Here is a 25,554-nt window from a genome sequence, read left to right as displayed (position 1 = left end):
AGCTTTAGCAGGGAAGCCCAGACTTCCCTCTCCCTAGCTACTTCTTCCAGCTCTCCCCGGAGGGTCCCGAGTCGTTCCCAGGCAAGCTGGGTGACATAGTCTCTCCAGCGTGTCTTGGGTCTTCCTCGGAGTCTCCTCCCGGTGGGACATGACCGGAACACCTCACCGGGGAGGCGCTCAGGAGGCATCCGAATCAGATGCCCAAGCCACCTCATCTGGCTCCTCTCGATGTGGAGGAGAAGCGGCTCGACTCTGAGCCCCTCCCGGATGACTGAGCTTCTCACCTTATCTCTAAGGGAGAGCCCGGACACCCTGCGGAGAAAACTCATTTCAGCCGCTTGTATTTCGGTAGTCCAAAAAAGGACAGGTAATGCACTCTACCGAAAAGAAAAAAAAAGACTTTCGGCACTGGGGTGTTCCAACTCTGTTCGAAACCTGCAGCGCTTGTCATGTCCTTTGTATGACAAACGCTTACAATTGAATGGCACGAAACGGACTTGTAAAACCAGCGTTTTCTGACCGCCTTTCACTTTCGCGTGTAGGGCTTTTTCGAGGACGAGGATGGCAAAGAATACATCTACAAGGAGCCCAAGTTCACCCCCCTGGCTGAGATTTCGCAGAGGCTGTTGAAGCTCTACTCGTACAAGTTCGGTCAAGAGAATGTCAAGATCATCCAGGAGTCAGGACGGGTGGGAACACATTTGCAGAGCTGCACAAATCAACAGCTGAGCCTTACTTACTGCCGTGTCATCGTCTCTGGCGAACGTATGGTGGAATTCAGCCCGTATTCATTTGCGACTTGGAGTTGACTTGCCATGATCGTTGTTGCCCTAGCGCTCATCACTTTGGCTGAAGATTTCTGTTCGAGTGCATTGCAGCGGATGGTCCGTTGTAAGGTTGCAACAAAGGGTCTGTTAAGCACACTCACGGACAAAAGCGTTTGTCCTTATCCCTCGTAGTCCACCGCTTGCGATAAATGTAAAATTATGTCTTTGAATCAAAAGCAAAGGCATTCGGAAAAACACGAGAGAGCAGAAACGTATGGGGGGGGTTCTAAAATGGCCTACATTTCATGACGTCACCGGCTGATAATTCTCAGGCATTGCAGCAATAATAAAAAAGGGTTTGATTCCGTAATCTTCACAATTGACATATTTTGCACCATAGAGACCCATTATAATTCATATTTTTGAATGCATCGTAAACCTAATGTGTAAACATGCATTTCACGCGATTTTTACGTCAATCGCTTTGTTTTCGCTTGGACAGACGTATGCATGCCACATTGTTGGGTTGAGGTCATTCCAATTGTGCAACTTTTAGGTGGCGCCAGAGGATCGCAAATGAGTTTGCCTTTTTGCAGGAGGCTTCAAAACAACGCATTTTACATGAACACGTCCGGTCGGGATTGTTAGTAGGGCTTGGTTGGGACCTCCAGACACAATTTTTTTTTTCCTTTTGCAAAAAATAAAGAATAAAAAATCCCAAAGAACTAATAAAAACTATATGTATGGATAGCACAGATGCCTCTGAACATTTTGAGTGTTTGAAAAAAAAATAAGAATGTTTGTATAACACAAAATACATCATTACAAAAATTGTCAAATGCGTAACTTAGGGTTTTTTCATTTGAAGGACCCAAGGGTTAAACACAATTCCACACATACAACTTTGTGGGGAACGTTTTGGGAAGGGGCTTTTGTGATCCAGTGCACCCTGGCGCAAATAGGAAAACCCATAAAGGCACGGCTTGATGAGTTTGGGCTTGATTGAGGAAATCTCAAGCCCATCAACCAGGCCCTGTCTCAGGTCCAGCTTCAGTAAATGGCAAATCCGATGTTCCAAAATCTTCGGTTCTCACTTTGGTCAGTCTTAACGACTACAGTATTCCAAACCCGCAGGTGAACCCCAAGGACCTGGACTCCAAGTACGCCTACGTCCAAGTGACGCACGTCGTGCCATACCTCGATGACAAGGAGTCGGAGGAGAGGAAGACTGACTTTGAGCAAAGCCACAACATCCGTCGTTTTGTGTTTGAGACGCCCTTTACGGTGTCGGGCAAGAAGCAGGGTGGCGTGGAGGAGCAGTGTAAACGACGGACCATTCTCACCAGTAGGTTGAGCGTTACGGGCCTCCGCACACAACCACGGACAAAGAAGGATTTGTGTTGTTGTGTCAAAATGAGCGCCATCTATTCACCTTTAGTCACCACCATGGAGTAAATCAAAAAGTCCCTCCCTGTTGACTTCATCCCCAAGTTCTGACTCAATCGTGATAACGCACGTGCCGCTTGATGATTGTCCTGTTTGCTTTAGTATGGATTCACATGCACCGCGAGGCTTTTACGTGGAACAGAAAAATAGCACAATAGATCGGAAAGAAAAAATAAATAAAAGTTTAAAGCCACCACACATATTGAATTGAACCTGGTTTTGTTGTTCTCCCTCTTAGCCACCCACTGTTTCCCCTACGTGAAGAAGCGCATCGCCGTCATGTATCAACATCAGAGTGACCTCAGCCCCATCGAGGTCGCCATCGACGAGATGAGCGCAAAAGTGGCCGAACTGCAACTGCTGTGCTCGGCCTCCGAGGTGGACATGATCCGGCTGCAGCTTAAACTGCAAGGCAGCGTCTGTGTTCAGGTGCGTGCATCCATACGGCGATCACCTCTCCATCTTAAAAATGGATTTTTGGAGGCGCAATTTGTTTTGCATTTGATTTTTGTTGTTTGTGCTCACCAGGACAATTTCGTGTTTTGAATGAGAACGCAACGTTCTAATCATTTGGAGGTCCCTTATCGGTGCCCTTAGTTTTGAAATTAAAGCACAGTTCAAAAGAAAAGCTCAGTCTAGACTGCATTTGTGATTAATGTTCTCTCTATTGGGGGACCCCCTCCCCTCAGTGATTTTGTCCAAAAAAAAATCCTTGATCTGCAAAGGTCTGTTTCGTAGCCATTTTATACCAAGCAATGCAACGTTTGTGCTGTCTGAAACTACGAGTGACATTTCTCACCATGTGCTAACAATAACAAATACTTCCTGTACTCTTGCGCATGTGTAAACCAGGGTGGTTGTTGCTGTTGCCGTTTCCTAGCGAAGCAGTAGCCGTAGCAGTAGCTTGTTTTCGTTGTAGTGAACGTCATTGCGAGGATTTCGTATTACGCAACAGGGGGGCTTTTCGTTGTAGGGGCAAGCAGAAAAGACGGAATGGCTTTAATGCATGAAGATTTTTTTCACACTAGGGGGTATTTTCACACATGTAGGTTTTGTTGTAGAGGAGTTTCACTGGACCGATTAAATTTACTGAATATAATGAAAGGATTGGTGGAAACCAAAACTATTATTAGTGGACATATTGGTCAGATAAGATTTTCCGCCAAAATAATAAGTACCAATCACTTTGGCAGAAAACAAAGTCGACACTTTGTGTACTTTCCCTTGCCCCCATTTACAAGCGACGCAAGTATACAAAAGTAATTTTAACCATTTCGACACTGGACACTAGAGGGTTTCATTTGAGTGATATTTAGGAGATGGAAGACAAACTATTCCATGTTCTAACTGATAACTTTTGTTTTTAGCATATGATCATTAACTATAATGTTATGGATACAACACGTTCCAAAAAGCTGTTGCAGTTGAGGAATGCACATCAAACACAGGTTTGGAACATCCCACGGGTGAACGGGCTAAATGGGAACAGGTGGGTGGCACGATTGATTTATAAAAACAGCTTCCCTGAACTGCGCAGTTATTCACAAGCCCGGACGGGGTGAGGTTCACCTCTTTGTGAACAAATGCAGGAAATAATAGTCAAACTGTGGAAGGAAAACGATTCTCAATGTCCATAGAATCTGGACAAATCACCGGACGTCAGCGTCAAGGCTGAAAACCGGCATTGAGAACCCGTGACCTTCGATGTCCAAATGCGGCGCTGCATCAAAACCTAAACATTAATCCCGAAAGTATTTCACCACATGGGCTCAGGAACACTTCAGAAAACCAATGTCAGTAAATAGTTTGGCGCTGCATCCCTAAGGTGCAACTTAAAACCCACTTTGCAAAGCAAAAGCCATTCATCAACAACACCTAGAAACGCTGCCAGCTTCTCTCGGCACAAGCTCATCGAAGATGGACTGATGCAAAGTGAGAAATGTGTTCTGTGGTCTGACGAGTCCACATTTCAAATTGCATGTGGAAACTGTGGACGTCATGTCCAAAGAGCAAAAGAACCATCCGGACTGTGACGGACGCAAAGTTCAAAAGTCAACATCTTGATGGTACAGGGCTGTGTTAGTGCATCCGTGAGGCCACATTCATGCCAGAAGGTGCATACAGGTTTTGAAGAAACATGCTGCCGTCCAAGCAACGTCTTTTTCATGAGCACCCTTGCTTATTTCACCCAAAAAAAAAAAATGCCAAAGCACATCCGGCACATTTTACAACAGCGTGACTTCACAGTAGAAGAGTGCGGGTACTTGAATGGCCTGCCTGCAGTCCAGACCTGTCTTCCATTGAAAATATGTGGCGCATCACGAAACATAAAATACAACAATGAAGATGTCCATCAAGCAAGAATGGGAAAGGATTTCACCTACAAAGCTTCCAACAATTCGTGTCCACAGCTCACAAACATTTATTGAGTGTTGTTAAAAGAACGGCTGATGTAACAAGGTGGTAAACGTGACCCTATCGCAGCTTGTTTGGAACGTGTTGCAGTCATAAAATTGAGTTAATGATTATTTACCAGGAACAAATGTATCAGTTTGAACATGAACTAATAATTATTATAACACATTTTATTTGAAAGCGCTTTTCACATCTTTGTAGTGATTACAATTAAGTACAGGTTGAACATGATTTACAAATCATTGTATTCTGTTTTTATTTATATTTTTACAGTACGTGTCGACTTCACTGGAGTTATTATTTTTTTAAATATATATTTATTTTGGGGGCGGCAAGGTAGTCCAGTGGTTAGCACGTCGGCTTCACAGTGCAGAGGTACCGGGTTCGATTCCAGCTCCGGCCTCCCTGTGTGGAGTTTGCATGTTCTCCCCGGGCCTGCGTGGGTTTTCTCCGGGTGCTCCGGTTTCCTCCCACATTCCAAAAAAAACATGCATGGCAGGCTGATTGAACACTCTAAATTGTCCCTAGGTGTGAGTGTGAGTGCGAATGGTTGTTCGTTTCTGTGTGCCCTGCGATTGGCTGGCAACCGATTCAGGGTGTCCTCCGCCTACTGCCCGAAGTCAGCTGGGATAGGCTCCAGCACCCCCCGCGGCCCTAGTGAGGATCAAGCGGCTTGGAAGATGAATGAATGAATGAATATTTATTTTGGGTCACTTTTGGAAACATCTAATTTCAGGGTGAAAAATGATATGGCTCAAAATGGGTCAAATTTGACCCAAACTATATGCAGGAGTTAAAGAACATCGTTTCTAAGACTAAGTGTGCTTGTGGGTGGTGTGGGGATGTCAATATATCTTGACATCATCGGCAGAAATTTAGTCATAAAAATTATTGTCATGTGCTAATCAACAAATCGTCATCCCCAGGTCAACGCCGGTCCTCTCGCTTATGCCAGAGCCTTCTTAGATGACACCAGTGCCAAGAAATACCCGGACAATAAGGTCAAGCAACTCAAAGAGGTCTTCAGGTGAGTACAGAAAAGCGGCGTCATTCCCATATGCCGTGAGCTTCTTTTATGTCTTTTCATTGTGAATAGATTTACTGCGGCTTTCGACTGGCACTAAAAACGAAGGCTGTGCTTTGGCAGGCATTTCGCCGAGGCCTGCGGCCAGGCACTCGCTGTAAACGAGCGCTTGATTAAAGAGGATCAGCAGGAGTATCATGATGAAATGAAGGCCAACTACCGCGATCTGACTCGGGAGCTGTCAAACATCATGCACGAGCAGGTAATCGGGATGCTAATGGGGGAGGGGGGGTGGGGTGGGGAGTCATTTCGATAACATGATGCCGCGCCATGTTCTTTGAATTTATTTACAGCGCAATAGATACTGCCTAAAAGTTATTCCGCGTCAGCGTAGGGCTGGATCTTCACGTCAGTATGCTCAATGCCGCACTGTGATGCCTCGCGGTGCAAGTGACCCAAGTGAACATAAAACAAAGAAGTAACAGGAAGTGCACAGCCTCAAGAATCTGTCGGTAGAAAAACAGGCGATTACTGGCCGCAGGGATGCCAGTCATTTGATCTTATTTTTCAACGCACCGACTGTTATTTATTTTCACGCTACGCACAGTATTTTGAAAGCATATACAGTACATGACAGTAGGGTAACTGCGTGGATGTATTTCTAGAGTACACACCAGTTAGGAAAATAAACCTGTTTAGTAATAATAAAAACTTGTAGTGAATACCTGTAAGCATTGTAAATAGCACAGCCACCTTATGCTGAGTTTTCTATGCTATTGCTAATTTATTCTACAAATATATTGCGAATGCTTTATTTTATATTGAACTGTGTAGAGTTCTTTTCTGAAACATTTATTTTGTGCAACGAAAAACTTTTTTCTTCCTCCCTCACCCCCAATTTTGCTGCTGCAGAGTGCAAATTTCCCCAGTGTGAGACAAATAAAGTTTATCTTATCTTAACTCATTCACTCCCAAAGACGTTTTTGAACGTCTTTTCAGACTTGGTTCAGAATTGGCTGGTACTGAATGAGTCAATAATAATAATAATAATAATAATATTCATTCATTCATTCATTCATCTTCCTAACCGCTTGATCCTCACTAGGGTCGCGGGGGGTGCTGGAGCCTATCCCAGCTGTCTCCGGGCAGTAGGCGGGGGACACCCTGAATCGGTTGCCAGCCAATCGCAGGGCACACAGAGACAAACAACCATTCGCACTCACACTCACACCTTGGGACAATTTAGAGTGTTCAATCAGCCTGCCACGCATGTTTTTGGAATGTGGGAGGAAACCGGAGCACCCGGAGAAAACCCACGCAGGCCCGGGGAGAACATGCAAACTCCACACAGGGAGGCCGGAGCAGGAGTCGAACCCGGTACTTCTGCACTGTGAAGCCGACGTGCTAACCACTGGACTACCGGGCCAACTATAATAATAATAATAATAATAATAATAATAATAATGCATCATATTTTGGTTTTGCCGCTTTTCTGTGCCACACTCAAACTCTGGTGGCCGTATACTAAGATGTCAGAACGACATCTTAGGACAGAACGAGGTTCGAACGGCGGCTCCGCCAGTCACTGGATGACCCGCTCGACCTCCCGAGCCTCGACTGCTCCATTGTTTGTCGTCTCATATGTTTTCCTTAAATTGTTTACCTTCTTGTGCTTCTCAAGTCCACATGACAAACATATCCAGAAACATGCCATACGATTCGCCGGTCTGTGCCAACTGAAAAAAGGTCGATGGTTAAAGTGCATCTCCTGACGGCCCATTTGGAGGCATTGATGTTTCGGGAAACTAAGCAAATATCTGGTGTTCCCCTATTGGTGTCCAGTATGGTCATGGAACGAATGAAACTATAGAAGTCATCTTGAAAAAAAATAACCCAACTCATTTCCTCCTCTTGAATATTTCTTCCAGATCAACCCCGTGAATGATGGCATCAGCGGCTCTTTGTCGTCCGACTCAATGGGCATTTTCAATGCCATTAGTGGCACACCCAACAATGCTCCCATATTCTAACATGGATCTTTTCACATTCAACTCAAGTCGCTAAACAAGTGGCCGGCGCATTCAGCCACCATCCGCTCTTATTTCTTCCCGTTGCACTCGCTTGCTGTGATCAGTCGCTGCTTGTCTTGTTTCCCTTGGAGACAGCAGTGAATGGGTATTGACATTGGCGTTTTTGAAACTTTCATCTGTCCGCCATAGAGTTTAGCCATGTGTCATTCATTTTAGATCATCGTGTACAGTGCACATTTCAGAAGCCTCTTGCGTATATATCCGAGCTGTCTCCGTCTGGCACGGAACAGCCTGAAGCCTTTTTCCAGCCTCAAAGAATTATTACTCGGTGTTCGATGAATGCTGAGGAAATGATCACAAGCTACACAAATACAGTGAGGCCTTGAGATACGAATGACTTACATGTTTTTTTTCTTAATCAAAGACGTCTTTCTGCTTTTTTTTTTTTTTTGCTTTGACTTGCAACCAACAAGTAGACCAATTATAAAACTAACCTCAAAGTCATACATTCTTTATCCTCTGCGACTAATATGATCTCGATTTACTTCTTGACGGTCTCCCCTTATGTCCGTATGTCTGCATTACACTGCCCCCAGGTGGGCAAGTAGTGCACAGCAAGCAGGCGCAAAACAATTTATTCTGGATTGAAGGTACAAATATTATAGCGTGCTATTTTTCTGATCAAAAAAGCATATCATACTTGTGTTTTGTTTGTTTATTTTATTGAACACATAAAACACAGCACAACAATAAATTGACAAAGTGTGAAAGCAAGCAAAAATTATAAAAAGGAAAAGAAAAAAAAACAGTCAACGTTTTAAGGTACAATGTGGTCACGGAACAAATTAAACTTGTATCTCAAGCTGCCGCTATATCCCGTTTTGCGTATTGAACTTTTTTTGAGTGTGGCAGCTTGTCATGGGCAGGTTAGTTTCTATCAAGCTGATGATGTCGTTTATAATATGTGTCAGACAAACAAGAAATATTTGGCATTTATACATATCTTTAGTTTTAATTCATTCATTCATTCATCTTCCGAACCGCTTGATCCTCACAAGGGTCGCGGGGGGTGCTGGAGCCCATCCCAGCCGTCTCCGGGCAGTAGGCAGGGGAAACCCTGAATCGGTTGCAAGCCAATCGCAGGGCACACAGAGACGAACGACCATTCACACTCACACTCACACCTAGGGACAATTTAGAGTGTTCAATCAGCCTGCCACGCATGTTTTTGGAATGTGGGAGGAAACCGGAGCACCCGGAGAAAACCCACGCAGGCCCGGGGAGAACATGCAAACTCCACACAGGGAGGCCGCAGCTGGAATCGAACCCGGTACCTCTGCACTGTGAAGCCGACGTGCTAACCACTGGACTACCGGGCCGCCTCTTTAGTTTTAATGATATGTGAAATGATGATACAGCATGTGGGGAAAAATTCATTTTCCAATAAAGTTTTTTTTCAAGTGAATACGATTCAATTCATTTGAAGGCTTTAAATAGGAGCAGATGCACGAGCCACCGGTGGACCTAATAATGAGAGCATACAGAAAAAAAGCAAAAATCCAGTCCAGGTGTGACACTGAAATTGTGCGCCTGATTCTTTTGACCTTTGCCTCTTGATGTTTACGAAAAATACATTTCCCATCATGACCCCAGAATCCTCCGCTCCCCGTCTCAGAGGATCTCTTCTCTCGTTTGAATCCCCATTTACATGCTATCTTTTTTATCGAGACCAAGGGTTCCCACTCGAAAATCTCCTTTTCAAGCCAAGCAACCTTCCGCGATCGAACGTTATCGCTCGGACAATCAACACCTCCCAAATCTGAGACTACCGTCCCGAGTTAAAAAGGGTGAGGTGCCCTCTCCAGATCGGGGTTACGATTTTGCCCCAGTTGGGAGAATGCAAGCCTCCTTCGCTCTTGTTGATGACTGAGAGAGTGAAGACTGTCAGGTCTGCATGAATGCAGACTAATGCCCAAAGTTTAAACTTGATTTCACGAAATTGTGCGTCACGACCCCCCCCCCCCCCCAAAAAAAAATCACAGCTACAAATAAATTTTCTTCACGGCGTATCTTTTTGAGAGAATGAAAAGCTTGGTCATCAACGAGCTATGGGTCGTGACCGAAAGAACGAGATCCCGGATACAAGCGGCCGAAATGAGTTTTCTCCGCAGGGTGTCCGGGGTCTCCCTTAGAGATAAGGTGAGAAGCTCGGTCATCCGGGAGAGGCTCCGAGTCGAGCCGCTTCTCCTCCACATCGAGAGGAGCCAGATGAGGTGGCTTGGGCATCTGATTCGGATGCCTCCTGAACGCCTCCCTGGTGAGGTGTTCCGGGCATGTCCCACCGGGAGGAGACCCCGAGGAAGACCCAGGACACGCTGGAGAGACTATGTCACCCAGCTGGCCTGGGAACGACTCGGGATCCCCCGGGGAGAGCTGGACGAAGTAGCTAGGGAGAGGGAAGTCTGGGCTTCCCTGCTAAAGCTGTTGCCCCCGCGACCCGGCCCCGGATAAGCGGTAGAAGATGGATGGATGGATGGATGAAAAGCTTGGTCATCCGGGCAAGGCTTAGCATCCATCTGTCGCTCTTTTTCAAGGATTCTTTCATCGGGGCACCGGCATCCCCCGTTGTCTTTCCAAAAAATCTACATCCGACATTCACAATCCAAATGATGTTGCTTTGTCATCGTAAAAGTCCCTTTCCTCGCCATTTGATTGACGGCGCGCGCTTCCACATATGCAGACATGACGCCCTTGCACAATTATATTGTGAATGATCGGCCAGTATATAACCGAGCTTATCTGCACATTTAGCCTTGATAACGAGCATACACGGCACATCCACGTGCATTTTCAGTCTGTGACTCGCGCACCGGGCATTGGCAGATGGGAGGTTATAAAAGCTCACCTTGCTCGATGCCAGTTGAGACTTGACTTAGTTTTAAGCAGCGACGGGCTAAACGATCTCAGCGGACACATTCAGCCATGGCGGGTGAGTCTGATTTAGATGGTCAATGAATAATTCAAATGGATACTCGTAGGTGTATCATCAGTGTTTTTTAAATGAGTACCATTAATATCCTCATTGATGTTTTGATTGAAAACTGTTTTTTTTTTACGCCTTTATTATGATTGTCGACAGGAAAAGATGAACTGGGCAAGCCCAAGTCAAAAAGTGTAAGTACCGTGTGTATTTTTTTTTTCACCAAATGTACAAAAAAAATACATTGTGAAAATATGCAGACCGGGCGGCCCGGTAGTCCAGTGGTTAGCACGTCGGCTTCACAGTGCAGTGGTACCGGGTTCGATTCCAGCTCCGGCCTCCCTGTGTGGGGTTTGCATGTTCTCCCCGGGCCTGCGTGGGTTTTCTCCGGGTGCTCCGGTTTCCTCCCACATTCCAAAAACATGCATGGCAGGCTGATTGGACGCTCTGAATTGTCCCTAGGTGTGAGTGTGAGTGCGAATGGTCGTTCGTTTCTGTGTGCCCTGCGATTGGCTGGCAACCGATTCAGGGTGTCCCCCGCCTACTGCCCGAAGACAGCTGGGATAGGCTCCAGCACCCCCCGCGACCCTAGTGAGGATCAAGCGGCTCGGAAGATGAATGAATGAATATATATATAATGGGCGGCCCGGTAGTCCAGTGGTTAGCACATCAGATTCACAGTGCAGAGGTACCGGGTTCGATTCCAGCTCCGGCCTCCCTGTGTGGAGTTTGCATGTTCTCCCCGGGCCTGGGTGGGTTTTCTCTGGGTGCTCCGGTTTCCTCCCACATTCCAAAAACATGCATGGCAGGCTGATTGGATGCTCTGAATTGTCCCTAGGTGTGAGTGTGAGTGTGAATGGTCGTTCGTTTCTGTGTGCCCTGCGATTGGCTGGCAACCGATTCAGGGTGTCCCCCGCCTACTGCCCAAAGACGGCTGGGATAGGCTCCAGCACCCCCCGCGACCCTAGTGAGGATCGAGCGGCTCGGAAGATGAATGAATGAATGAAAAATATGCAGACCGGTAATGCACATTCTTCATCTGTTCTACTCAACAGGACAAACAAGTACCGGTACTTGTTTTGTGTACCATCCGTACAAATGACTAATAGGAATAAAAATGTCTTCCAGGCTTTGGTGTGCGGCTACCCAATTAGCATCTTTTTTATTGTGGTCAACGAGTTCTGCGAGCGCTTCTCCTACTATGGCATGCGAGGTGAGTGCCCTTGCTCGCAGAGAATGAATCTCAATTTGAGTCAAACGTCACCGTTCAAGGAATGATCAGACGGCAGCTTGCGAATGGCGGATCTGACTCGTCATTTTGAACCTTCTCTCCCTTCCCTCGCAGCTGTGCTGGTGCTTTACTTTAAATACTTCCTGCGATGGGACGATGACTTTGCCACCACTATCTACCATACCTTTGTTGCCCTCTGCTACCTGACCCCGATCCTGGGTGCCATCGTGGCCGACTCTTGGCTGGGCAAGTTCAAGTGGGTCTCGCGGCACCGACTCATTTTGTCCGATTGCAGTCGGAGCGCACGCGTCCATCAACGTCTTCGCTCTTTCCCCCTCCCCGTGTAGGACTATCGTTTACCTGTCCATTGTGTACGCTTTGGGGCAGGTGATCTTGGCAGTCAGCGCCATTCATGACATCACAGACAACGACCGTGACGGAACCCCGGACAACATGGTTTTCCACGTGTAAGCGCTCAGGCGCCGAACTTGTGCGAGTTGTGAAACTTGACTGGCGGCCTTCTTCCTGCAGAGCTCTGTCCATGGTGGGTTTGCTTCTTATCGCCCTGGGAACAGGAGGCATCAAACCTTGTGTTGCGGCCTTTGGTGGAGACCAGTTTGAAGACCATCAGGTAGGCTGCAACACGTTTTCTACATAAAGTCAAAGGATGCAAGGGTGCCTTTGACGTGACTCTTCACCACTCAACCATTTGACATGCTGAAACCAATCAATTAATCTAGGTAAAGCAAGCTTAGGAAATTTTTATCTTATTTTGTATCCAGTAAATGATTTTATAAGCATGTATTTAATAAAAAATATCAATGATCAACATTTTGCAAAACCACACTTGAAATCCACAAATGGGAAAATGTGTTACACAGGGTTCCCACTCTTCCACTTATGGATCTCTTAAGGACTTTTGAGGTCCAATTTGGCCATTTTTAAGGACCTTTTCTCCATTCACGGTGGATTCATTGCCCGCTCGGCAATAACGCGGGCTGAACAGAAAGCCACATATCACTGAGCTGGTGTTCAAATCATTGCTGCCAAAGGAAGGGCACATCTTTTTGTATTTGTATTTGTATTATTTTGTCATTTTTTTTGTTAACTTTTCGGCGCGGACACCCGCAGCGGGTCCTCTTAATTTATGTTGAGAGGGAAGTAATTTCGTCTGTGCTGTATGTTACACATACAGTACATTTGACAATAAAGCTTATCCAATCCAATCTTTATTTTTAGGGATAATCAGCTAACCTTTTATTTGATATACTGTAAAACTTGAATTCATTCTCAAATAAAGTACACTAATACAATACAGTACAATACATGCTGATTTATATAGCGCTTTCACAACAGCGGCAGCTGTAACAAAGCGCTTTACAAAACAGTTTTACAAAACAGCGCTTTACAAAACAGTACAAAACAAAACATAAAGTAAAATAATAAACACAACACATAACATAAAACACGGACAGTCATGCAGTTCTAACCACTTTTCCATCACACGCTTTGTTGTTTGAAGCAGTTTGAGATGAAAGAGGAGAGAATCAAAGTGTCCTTTAACCAGTGGATCAGAGACGTCATGCTCAAAATGTGCATTTAAATGTAGAAAATAGAAAACGTCCATTTATTTTTAAATACAAATATTTTTTAAAGGATTTTTATTGATTTTAGAAGCTTTCCCTGAAAATTAAGAACATAATTTTACTTTTTAATGGATTTTTATGAACTTTAAGGACCGGTGGGAACCCTATTACAGGTCTGATAAAACCAAGGTTCACATTTTTGGCCATTGTTCCAAAAAAATGCAGATTTGGCACAAACACAAGCCTGCTCATCACCAAAAAAGAACAACGTGCCTGCTGTGAAGCACGGGGCCTTTGCATCGTTGTTTTTCTTTATTCTGGAAGTGGGGCCTCAGATGAGGCAGCGGGAATGATAACAAGTACAAAATGATAGTCAGCCACGTGTTACCATAACTATGACAGATTTCCTGCCGTGTACACATGTTTTGACCAAGGCAAGGTATGACTATTATCTGCTGAACGCACTTATCTGATGCTTCTCAGCAATTTCACCCGAGAGCATTGTCCAAGGCCAAGTGCAAAGATTACTGCGGGTTGCATAAGAAGGCTTCTTGACCTTTTTTTTTTCGACATCTCATCTCCAATAGGAGAAGCAGAGGAGCACTTTTTTTTCCATTTTCTACCTGTCCATCAACGCAGGCAGTCTGCTGTCCACCGTCATCACACCCATCCTCAGAGGTATGTGCCTCGACATTCGCATCAAAAAGGACGTGTTCAAATGAAGGACGAGCTGCAATCATGTGTTTGGTTCGTGTCTTGCCTTCCAGCCCAGGAGTGTGGGATCCACACTCAGCAGAAATGTTACTCGCTGGCTTTTGGTGTCCCCGCAGCCCTCATGGTGGTCGCTCTGAGTAAGAATCCCGTCCGTTTGCTCTGCTTGACTGCTGCAGTATTCGTCACGGGTTTCGACTCAATCCCCTTCTGAGACTTTGTTGTGGCGCCCCAAAGAGGACATGGAAGGGAATAATAAACTTTGCCTCGCAAAGATTGCAAAATAACACAAACTTTTATGTATTTATTTATTTATTGCAAGCGGATATGTTTTTTTCAAAATGCGCGTTGATGTACTTCCGGGTCATCTTCCGGGTAACGGAAAACAACAATCATGGAGCGTTTTCAACCGTTGGCGAGTTTAAAGGAATTTTACTTTGTAAGTGGCTTGAAATACAAAGACATGAAATCTGTTTTTTTTAACGCTTTCCAAGTCCTCCTCCATTATTTTCTCTTTCCCCGAAGTAGTGTTGTCTCTCGATGAGCCGCGCAGTCTACGTAAGCCAAGCTGACCCGGAAGTACATAAACGCGCTTTAAAAAAAAACGAATAAAACAAAAAGGGAATGCAAAACTTAATTTTCAAGGGAACGCAAAGTTGTTTTGTTTTCTTCCATGTCACCTTCGGGGCTCCGTATTCTCTTGTATGAAAGCAACATCATTGTAATCATGAAATTATCTAAAAGTGAAAGGCAAAGTTGGCTGCCAAAACGTTTTAGGTGCCAATTACATTTCCAACTTATTTTCTCCTCCAAACTGCCAATATTTCATTCAACCTTGTTGAACCCGTGGAACAATTTCCGACACATTATGAGAAAACCTTTGTGTAAAACTTTTTTAGGCGTAACTCAGCACCAATTATTTTGTTTCTTTAATTTCTGTGTGTGTGCGTCTATATGCAGTTGTGTTCATTGTGGGAAGTCAAATGTACACCAAGACTGCTCCTCAGGGAAACATCATGGTGAAAGTCTGCAAATGCATCGGGGTACGTGCACCTACGGCCATCACTTTTGACTTCTGTGGTTCAACGAAAAAAAAAAAAATTGTGTCTCATCTGAAATGGACATGTAATTATTTTCCTCTGCTGCAGTTTGCAATCAGCAACCGCTTCAGGCATCGTCATGCGGCATACCCGAAAAGAGAGCACTGGATGGACTGGGCTGAAGAAAGATATGACGTAAGTTCAGAATATTCATGCGCAAAACACCTGAAATCACAAAACTGTGAGAAAATTGTGTCTGAAAGCCAAGTCAAGATAATCATCCATCCATTCTCTGATCTGCTCATCCTCGGAAAGTGGTGCTGTGCTAACGTTGTCCACAACTTGCATTATCCCAAAAAACTACAAGTCATGCTTTTATTTTCCTGGAGAAATGCATTGTAGCAATCTCTTTATAATCTTCATGTGATGCAAAAGCAGCAGTTTGGCAGATAATGAGCAATTTCCCCCCCAAAAAGAGGCTTTCGCGCTTTTTAATACCACTCCCAAACATACAGCTTTGCCTTTGCAAAGTCCGCTTGGCTTGACGCTAACAAAAGTTAGCGTCACTGTCTTCGGTGTCGTAACCCTCGAGCCGCTGATATTTGAACGCAAACTGTGGAGCAACATATGGAGACAAACAATAGACGATACCCAAAGGTATGTAGTCTTTATCCTCGGCAAAGACCAATTTGTATCATTTCATCTTGCGGAAGAAATGTATATCAGTAGGGCGGCCCGGTAGTCCAGTGGTTAGCACGTGGGCTTCACAGTGCAGAGGTACCGGGTTCGATTCCAGCTCCGGCCTCCCTGTGTGGAGTTTGCGTGTTCTCCCCGGGCCTGCGTGGGTTTTCTCCGGGTGCTCCGGTTTCCTCCCACATTCCAAAAATATGCATGGCAGGCTGATTGAACACTCTAAATTGTCCCTAGGTGTGAGTGTGAGTGCGAATGGTTGTTCATCTCTGTGTGCCCTGCGATTGGCTGGCAACCGATTCAGGGTGTCCCCTGCCCGGAGACAGCTGGGATAGGCTCCAGTACCCCCCGCGACCCTAGTGAGGATCAAGCGGTTAGGAAGATGAATGAATGAATGTATATTGGTATGTCGTTAGGTGAATTGAACACTCAAAACTGTCTACGTGTGCCCTGTGTTTGGGTAATGACAAGTTGCGGGGGGACTCCACCTCTCGCCAAAAGTCAGCTGGGATAGGCTCCAGCTCACCCACAAACCTAGTGAGGGACAGAAAAATTCATGGGTGGGGGTATTACACTGTCAATTTCTATTGAATTCACGCAAAAACAAAAAAAAAAGTGGCAAAATTATTTTGTTTTTTTACATTCCATTAATGTAATTCATTCATTCTTTATTGGTTAGCTATTGAATTCTTTTATTTTGATAATGTCATGACTGTATGTTTTTATAAAGCACAGCATTATCGATCGATTACTATCTTTTATTTATTTAAAAAAAACATGTTTTCACCAGTTTTTGTTGGCAATTTTTCGGGGGAGGCCGAAACAGTAGTGGTGGACAAGTGAAGCTTCGTGAGGCACTTGTGTAAGTTTTTGTCTCCTCTAGAGGGCACTCTTGGTTCAAAGATGCAGTGGAATTTTAATAATAATAATAATAATACATTTTATTAAGACATTTCCATTGCACTAACCTTTATATTTAAACCAAGAGCGCCATCTAAAGGTGTCAAAAAGTATCATCACAGGTGCCTCATGAAGCTTCGTTTTCCCATCATTACGGAACAGCAAATAAATGGAAATATCCGTTCATTTCTGTGGTCAAAGATGATTTGAGATAACAAATTTTATGAGTTCTAAGGAGCATGTTCACGAAATGAATCGAAATCTCATCTCAAGGCACCACTGCACTGTACTCAAGAGCCCATTTACCATCTGACTGGATGGAAAAATAAATCAGGTGGCATGCAAGAATAACATTATTTCTCCCGCTTGTTGTTGTAGAAACTTTTGATTGCCCAGGTGAAGATGGTGGTCAAGGTGCTCTTCCTCTACATCCCCCTGCCGATGTTCTGGGCTCTCTTTGACCAGCAGGTGAGTCGCCAATGCCCACCGATCCCACTTCATGATCTTCTTCTTTTTCTTCGTGTATTAAGGGAGCAAACATAGCCAATGCAGTTTTGCCTGTGTCTCCTCCACAGGGATCAAGATGGACCCTCCAGGCGACGACCATGGACGGTGACTTTGTAAGTCGTGAGTGATCAGAATCCCTGCTGCAAAGTTCCCAGAAACCGACGCTGACAATCGCTTCTGTTTTCAACAGGGAGTCCTCATAATCCAGCCCGACCAGATGCAGGTGAGCTCTTCTGTAAATAATCACGCTGGGGATCTTTTGGGACCAACTTAGCAAGTCACATCGCTTCCCTCCAGACGGTCAACCCCATCTTGATCCTGATTCTGGTGCCGATTGTGGATAGTCTGGTCTACCCGCTCATCTCCAAGTGCAAGTTGAACTTCAGGTGAGTGTTGCGGTCGGTCATTTTCGACAAATGCAGCCTCCGAGGGGTCCTCGGTGAACAGAGGAATTCCTTTCAGACAGCGACAACGTAGCCCAGGCATGTCCAAAGTCCGGCCTGCGGGCCAAATCCGGCCCGCGGTGGAATTTCATCCGGCCCTCGGCCCCCGTCATAAAATCAGTGCCGTCTGGCACAATGGTTGGGCGCAATGGAACACGTGTTGCATTGACTGAGGTCTCGTAGACCGGCGAGTGATGTTTCATAGAGTACTACTTCCCTCTAGTGGCTAAATGAGTAATAGCATTCACTAAATGAGTAATAGCATTTAGACACTAGAGGGCATCACTCACGAGTTAACAAGACATCACTCCGTGTTTATATTGACTGATATGTCATATTTCAAATTCCTGTTTCAAATGAACCAAAAGAAATTCTTAAGATTGTTGAAATTAAAATAAAAATGGAAATGTGAAACAGACTGGCTTACTAAAATTTGTTGAACAATATTGTTGTTCAATGTAAAGAATGTCAGCCAAGGTCGGCCCCCCGACATTTTACCACATAAAATCTGGCCCCCTTGGCAAAAAGTTTGGACACCCCTGACGTAACCCAAAATCGTCTGTCACTAACCGTCGCTACGGCTGGAGCAAAGTTATTTTGACAGTCAATATTAATCTGAATGCGGCACCGTTCACTGTGCACAATTTGTAACCTCGAAACGTTGTGTAGCGGTACTCTCATAAACCGTGGTCCCCCTTATATTTGCAGTGGGACTAAAATCAACTCAGTGACTCTTAATATATTTCAACGAACATTAAACCTCAACGGCACTAAAAAAAAAATGGTGTCAAAGTAGGCCCACGAGTTGATTAACCACGAACAGGAAAAGTGTCTGCAATTCATTTGCGCACGTATGCCGTATTGCAGCCCGTTGAAGAGGATGACCACGGGGATGTTCCTCGCCGCTCTGGCGTTTGTTGCCGCAGGCCTGGTTCAGATCCAGATTGATGTGAGTGTGACTGGCTCGCACACACGGGAAGCCCTGTGACGCTTTTCACACCTCGTTTGACTCTCCTTTCAGCAAACCCTGCCCACCTTTCCGTTAAGCACGCAGAGCCAAGTGAAGGTTCTCAACATGCTCGACAAGCCATTAGACATCACGGCTGGGTCGCACTCATTTAGGTTGGACGCTTTCACGGTAATGAAGCAGCCCGGACGACACGATCCGCTCAATGCGAGTCACCTGACCGACCGATTCATTTTCTTTCAACAGGCCAACAATGACTACCTGACATTCGATGACTCATTTTCTCTGGAACTGGGCCCCGGCGCAGTTTATCCCATCACTTTGAGTGACGCGTCTCGGAATACTCTGGTGATCCTTCAGGATGAGTCTTTGCCCAGACCAGTAGGGGTAAGGAAGGCTAGCAGATGAGATCAAGGAAGCATATGTAGAACTTGAAACTCAAACTTGAAAATTCTCCCACTTACAGTTTGATGACATCACAGCCAAGCCAGAACAGGGTGCCAATGCTATAAGGTAAGTTCAACATTTCAATTTGGAAGTATTCATATTCCGTATTTTTATACACTATAAGGCACTTCGGATTTTAAGGCGCACCGTCAACGAATGGCTTATTTTAAAACAATTTTCCTATATAGGGCGCATAGAATAGAAGCTACAATAGTGGCTGCAGTTGCGCTACGCAGCCACTAGGTAGAGCAACGCTAAAGGGAATACAATACAATGCAGCTTTATTGATATAGAGCAGGGGTCCCCAAATTTTTTCCTGTGAGGGCCACATAACTTTTCCCTTCTCTGATGTGGGGCCGGTGTCAGTTTATAACAGAAAAAGTGTGACGATCGTAGGGAAGCTTAAAAAAATGATGGTTTTCCAGAAAGCCACATAACCAAATAACCAAATAACACATAACCCTTTCCAGGTTCTTTACAGAAAAAAAGTCAGGAAACAAATAATAACACTATTAATGAAATAAATAATAACTAAATAACCCTCTCTGAGTTCTTCACAGAAAAAAAAAAACAGGAAATAAATAATAACTAAATAACTCTCTCTGGATTCTTCATAGAAAAAAAAGCCATGGAACATTAACTTTCTGTTGTGCAATGCACAATCTTAACAGATAAAGGTTCAGCTCAGTTGTCAGAGCAGAATCTCATACGAGCAGTCTCAAAGTTCTTTCCTTCCTTATAATCCTTTTGTAGCTTCCAGTAGGCTTGTAGACACCGTTGTTTGCAGTTAGGGGGTCTTTGGGGCGTTTTTAACATAGTGACGGGTCATTTCGACTCAAGGACAAAAGGAGGGTTTGAGGGCCGGGCCAAATGTGCTGACGGGCCGTATCCGGCCCGCGGGCCGTAGTTTGGGGACCCCTGACATAGAAGCCTTCACAAGCGCTGCAACGGAACAAAGCCATGAGAACTGGTCACAAACATGGACATGAAACGTAAAAATGGCATTACAGAACAATGAATGAAAGACAAAAGTTATGCAGACAACTGATTCAACAAAAAGGCACACCAACCTCATGAGCTCACATCTGCAAGGGGCTAAATATCCTCGGAAGTCTTGCTTGTCTCCTTCTTCCTCCGTTAAGTCAATCGTTAACTTTCCTTTTAGTGTTGTCTTCGTTTCATAATGGCGGCACAGAGCTCTCAAAGTAGCTGTCCGTTTCAGTATGTGTTGGGGACTGCACATGCCAGTTATTGTCGGGCAGAACCCTTTTAGGTTACAATTGGTTCCTGCTAATAATCCCCACTCGATGGCATAGGAATGCTAACAGGGAAACAAATTAATGGGGGGGACTATAAAGAGACTGTAACTAACACCCTATATAAGGCGCTTCGGATTATAGGGTGCAGAGTCGGCTTTTGGGAAAATCAAAGGTTTTTAATTGCGCCTTATCGTGCAGAAAATACGGTAACTGTATTGTCTTGTTGTAACTAATTTGTTCTCCTGCAGATTTTTCAACGGCCTCGGCTCGACTTTGAACATAACAATTGGTAATCTGGACTTCAATGGCGTGGGTGCTCTCAACATGTCAAAGTATTTGGCAGTACCGCACGGGAAGTACGTGACGAGTTTTATCTTCCGTTCTTTTTTGCTCATAAGCACCGCCAAGAAACGCTCTGACTCTTGCATTCTTGACACATTCAGCGCACAGTTCCTGATCAAGAACAACACAGGAGGCAAGTGCATCTACAACCAGCAACTTGGCTTCGGCAGCTCTTACACCTTGGTCATCCCGCCCACTTTCACATTTGGACCAAATGTAAGAAGACGTTTACTGACACGTGTGCGCTCGGGAGCGCTCCCTTCTCCACCGAGGCTGTGCAATCATAGTGATTTGTCGGTTTCCTCCAGTGTCACCTGGATGTCCGTCAAGTCAATGACATCCGACCAAACTCGGTTCACATGGCCTGGCAGATACCTCAGTACTTCCTCATCACGGCAGGAGAAGTGGTCTTTTCTGTGACGGGCCTGGAATTCTCCTACTCGCAGGTATTCTTTGCACGCATTCGACAACGGGCAATCTCCAATTCTTTGGGATTTTAAATGCCGCATTTTATGGCGCACCGTATTAAAAGGCGTGATGTTTATTATCGGTAAAACGTACGCTAGCTTAAAAAAAATATGGCAGCGGGAGCAAAACTGAATTCAGTTGTACTTGTATTGAAGTGTTTCACAATGTACTCATGTAATTTATATTATATATATATAATATATATATACAGTATATGTTTTTTTAATCAAAATGTATTATTATTATTATATGGATTGGTGATTGTGTACAGTGGTACCTCTACTTACGAAATTAATGTGTTCTGGAAGAAATTTTTTAACTACAAAATTTTGTAAGTAGAGACGCGTTTTCCATGTAAATGCCCTAATCCGTTCCAAGCGCCTGTCCCCCCCAAAAAAATCAGAATAAATGTTTTATGAAGCAAAAAAGACACCAAAATATGGTGTGTAAAAATTGTGTTAGCATTAGATTATTGCACGATACGTAAAATTATCAGAGCGCATCATGGCCTGAGGGGTGAATGACGGGGACGCTGTATTGACACGTATCTATCTAGCTACACACATCAACACGTAAGGTAGAGGTCCCTCTTAGCCAATGGGATTCCAGGAAGACGCTCGGTAATAGCCAATGGCAGAGCAGCTCTAAGTATGTTGCGTTCAGGAAACTCGGAGCTGCGAGTAGCAGCCCAGACTGTATTTTTACCTTTCGTATCTTGAAATTTCTTTCGTAACAAGAGGCAATATTTTCCTGTCGAGATGTTTCGTAACTTGAAAATGTCGTATGAAGAGACGTTCGTAAGTCGAGGTACCACTGTATCTTTATTGTTCCAATAAGTTTGTGCATGTCTAAACTGTAACTTCTTCCCAGGCACCCAGCAACATGAAATCAGTCCTGCAGGCCGGTTGGCTGTTAACAGTTGCTGTCGGAAATATAATTGTGCTCATTGTTGCCGAGGCAGCGACGCTTGAAGATCAGGTGGGTGCTTTTCGAAAGTAAACGACGAAAGAGAAATAATTGTGACGATAACTATAATACTGATCATCGTGATAATTGTATTCCTCAGTGGGCCGAGTACATTCTCTTTGCGTCTTTGCTGGTGGGGGTGTGCATCAGCTTTGCCATCATGGCCTATTTCTACACATACACCGACCCGAGCAAGATCGAAGCTCACTTCCGAGAGATGGAGCCCAACGAGAAGCGCAAGAACATGGACGGAAAGGACAGAGTTGAGCGCCGCAATGAAGAAAAATGCTCCGATTCCAGCTCAGATGAGGAGGACGAATCCACACAGACCAAGTTGTAAAAACAAACAAAGAGGAAAAATAGAGAGTAAAAAAGTAAAGTAAAAAAAACGTATTTACCTTTGTATTTAAACATTGCATGTTGTGTGTTTCTTTGTCATTTGTTGAATGTCAAAAATGACTTTGATCCGTGTTTGGTAACATTCATTTATTCATTCATTCATTCATTAATTTTCCGAGCCGCTTGATCCTCACTAGGGTCGCGGGGGGTGCTGGAGCCTATCCCAGCTGTCTTCGGGCAGTAGGCGGGGGACACCCTGAATCGGTTGCCAGCCAATCGCAGGGCACACAGAGACGAACAACCATCCACGCTCACACTCACACCTAGGGACAATTTTAGAGTGTTCAATCAGCCTGCTATGCATATTTTTGGAATGTGGGAGGAAACCGGAGCACCCGGAGAAAACCCAGGGGAGAACATGCAAACTCCACACAGGGAGGCCGGAGCTGGAATCGAACCCGGTACCTCTGCACTGTGAAGCCGACGTGCTAACCACTGGACTACCGGGCCGCCCCGTTTGGTAACATGATTTGCAAATTTGCAGGAGGTCGGTTTCCATGCGGGTGTACTCGAGACCATTGTAGTTTGTCCTGTTACTGTAAATTCATGATCAAATGGCTTATTTTGCACTGTGTTGCGGACAGGAAATGGTAACATTTCCTGTTTTGTTTTCGTTTGAGATGTGCTGTATCGGGGGCGGTAGGCATTGCGTTGTTTATAACAGGCTGTTTTTAATGAATGGCAAATGAGTTTTCTCCCATTGTCTTTTGTGAGTACAAATAAGATGGCTTGATTTATTTTTTTTCCAATATAACATTGATTCATTTTTTGTTTTGTTTTTAAACCTGAAATCATTTTGTGTCGCATTTTTATATGATGCCGTCAGCATGGGGGCAAAATGTTGCAGCGTGTGCTGAGCACATCTGCCAGCGGCGGGTCTCGCTTGACTGGCATCCAGTGCCATACCAACTCACGCAAACACACACAATATTTTATTTAAAATATGAGGAATTTTAAACAAGTATGCATCAACATGAAGGAATATTAAAATATAAGGAGAACCCCTCCCCCCCCCCCGCTTCCCCGCCAGATCAACAGAAAAAAATTGCAATAATGTTGGCGTTGACTTCTAGGGCCCTAATTTGGGAGACTGTCGCCCAAGAGTTCAACAAAACAAAAAAATAAAACGGGCACAGTTTTGTTTTGTGCCATCGTGTTACGCCTCACAAAATAAAGTATTCTATGCTAGCCGTAAAAACGGGCACATCGTCATCTTTGTGCCGGGACAATGGTCTGATTCGGTGGCTAAGGTAAATATGACAAATAATCATGCTAAAGAATTAAGAGCCTGAGTTACGTGGGGCTCGCGTTCATCGAAGCTCATCACAATGAATGAGTTAGCTACGAGTTACTAGCTAGCACGAATAGCAAAAACCTTGCCAGTATTCCGCGATTCTTGACTCTTTACTCAACATTTGGAGACATAGATGCTCAGTTAAATCAAATGGAGACAATAACTTACCAGATATGAAAGAATTGATCCTTAATTATATCTGCATTTAACAGCTCGAGGCCACAGCCTGCCGTTTTTTGAAATGACTTGGAATTGCGAAAAAAAGGGCTCTTTTCTATTCCGATTCCGACACCTGTACACACAGCAGCAAAGCATGTCGAGATTGTTTGAAACTATTCAAAAATATGAAAAATAACATGCTAAAAAAACATCTTCATACCCTCACACGCAGGTGTCTTCTAGTATTGATCACACAATGAGGCGTGAGCCAGCTCTTGATGTCAAAGAACCAAAATAGATCGACCCTGACAGAAAATAATCAGTCTGATGCTTTTCTTAAAGAGGACAATGTTTGAACTCAACACTAAGTTTATTCCAAGTGAAATGCACATTATTGGATTGGTTTTTCAAGCACTCATGGGGCATCAAGAACAAATACTTCAATGGCTTTGCTAAAATACACAGTACGGCCTCATATAGAAAATGTCGCATGCACAAAAAAAAATCCAGATGCTTGAATCTGTGCGCATGTGGAAATGCTGGCGTACCAGACTCCTCTCTTGCCACGCCCCTGTAAAATATGCTAATTAGTGTAAACAGGGCATGTCGGTGGGAATTATCACGCTGCATGAGCAGATAATCGCATTATTAAACCATGAATCACTAATGAAAAAAAAAAGAGCAACTTCAAGGCTGAGCCGCAGATGCTTGTAGACAAAGATGAGCCTACCCCCAAATATTTTTGGCACGATGTCCTTTGTGCAGTGGCGTTCCGTCAGGGCCAGCAAGGACTTCTCTGCTGGCCTAAACATTCTCAGAAAAGTAAATTTATTCAATTTAATTAATAACATCAATTTAAATTCATTCATTCATTCATTCATCTTCCGAGCCGCTTGATCCTCACTAGGGTCGCGGGTCAATTTAAATTGTTATTTTATTTTGATAAATATTTCAACAAAATTATTCTTTGTGTTCTTTATGTCATATTATTTCCACTTAGTCGAGTGGCTTTCAATGTTATTTTAAATAACATTGAAAGACACTCGATAAATAACTTATTTATTATGGCAGAGTTTTTTAACCAATCATATTTCAGATAGCTTGTGTTGCCAGGTAAACTAAACTTGCTCGGGGCTTTCAAATTAAACAGAGCAGGCCCCTGTGCGCTGTAAATGAACGGGCACAGTCAGCTTGAACTAGCCAATCAGATCAGCTAGAGGGTTTTACGTCAACACTGGACGTGCGCGTTCGGTGTTTGGATTAGCGCCCGCTAGAGGGAGCTGTTGCTGCATTTTGACCCAAAATGGCCGAAGGAGAAGACGTTGATGCGGTTGCAGGACTACTTTCCACACAATTTTCAAGACGGACCTTCCACTGGATTTACTAATTTAAGTTGTTTTACCAAGGCAGCAAGGAAACATCAGAGCACGGCTGTGCTTACAAGCTACGGTGCGTTTAAAAACGTTTGGGGACACTCTCGTAG

General features: G+C 44.4%; 2 protein-coding genes and 1 long non-coding RNA gene across 3 annotated transcripts in view; all 3 read left to right on the top strand.

Moving 5' to 3' along the window:
- LOC127596608 (dedicator of cytokinesis protein 9-like) overlaps window positions 1–8,803 on the top strand; it is a 53,313-nt gene extending 44,510 nt beyond the window's left edge. Inside the window, exons 49-54 of the mRNA XM_052059341.1 lie at window positions 543–689; window positions 1,902–2,112; window positions 2,452–2,642; window positions 5,555–5,655; window positions 5,776–5,914; window positions 7,581–8,803. Of these exons, the coding sequence (XP_051915301.1) occupies window positions 543–689; window positions 1,902–2,112; window positions 2,452–2,642; window positions 5,555–5,655; window positions 5,776–5,914; window positions 7,581–7,682 (891 nt within the window). The 3' untranslated portion in view covers window positions 7,683–8,803. The remainder of the gene's footprint in view (window positions 1–542; window positions 690–1,901; window positions 2,113–2,451; window positions 2,643–5,554; window positions 5,656–5,775; window positions 5,915–7,580) is intronic.
- Window positions 3,419–4,368, top strand: LOC127596625 (uncharacterized). Its single transcript, XR_007961516.1, has 2 exons — window positions 3,419–3,702; window positions 3,803–4,368. It is a non-coding gene; the product is annotated as an uncharacterized LOC127596625 (long non-coding RNA).
- Window positions 8,804–10,248: 1,445 nt separating the features above from the next.
- On the top strand, window positions 10,249–22,881 carry slc15a1b (solute carrier family 15 member 1b). The gene is made up of 23 exons (XM_052059207.1): window positions 10,249–10,671; window positions 10,822–10,856; window positions 11,791–11,875; window positions 12,008–12,149; window positions 12,241–12,360; window positions 12,425–12,524; window positions 14,067–14,157; window positions 14,247–14,330; window positions 15,151–15,233; window positions 15,339–15,425; window positions 17,199–17,288; window positions 17,396–17,444; window positions 17,522–17,550; window positions 17,625–17,713; window positions 18,638–18,719; window positions 18,792–18,908; window positions 18,984–19,124; window positions 19,204–19,250; window positions 20,692–20,799; window positions 20,887–21,001; window positions 21,094–21,231; window positions 22,124–22,231; window positions 22,320–22,881. Exons 1-23 carry the CDS (start codon window positions 10,665–10,667, stop codon window positions 22,557–22,559), a joined length of 2,187 nt encoding a protein of 728 aa, XP_051915167.1. The 5' UTR covers window positions 10,249–10,664; the 3' UTR covers window positions 22,560–22,881.
- Window positions 22,882–25,554: the final 2,673 nt, after the last annotated feature.

This window comes from Hippocampus zosterae, chromosome 2 (genome assembly GCF_025434085.1).
Source record: "Hippocampus zosterae strain Florida chromosome 2, ASM2543408v3, whole genome shotgun sequence".
NCBI classification, from domain to species: Eukaryota; Metazoa; Chordata; class Actinopteri; order Syngnathiformes; family Syngnathidae; genus Hippocampus; species Hippocampus zosterae.
The sequence above is the reverse complement of the archived record's forward strand: the minus strand, read 5'-3'. Positions and strand labels throughout refer to the sequence as shown.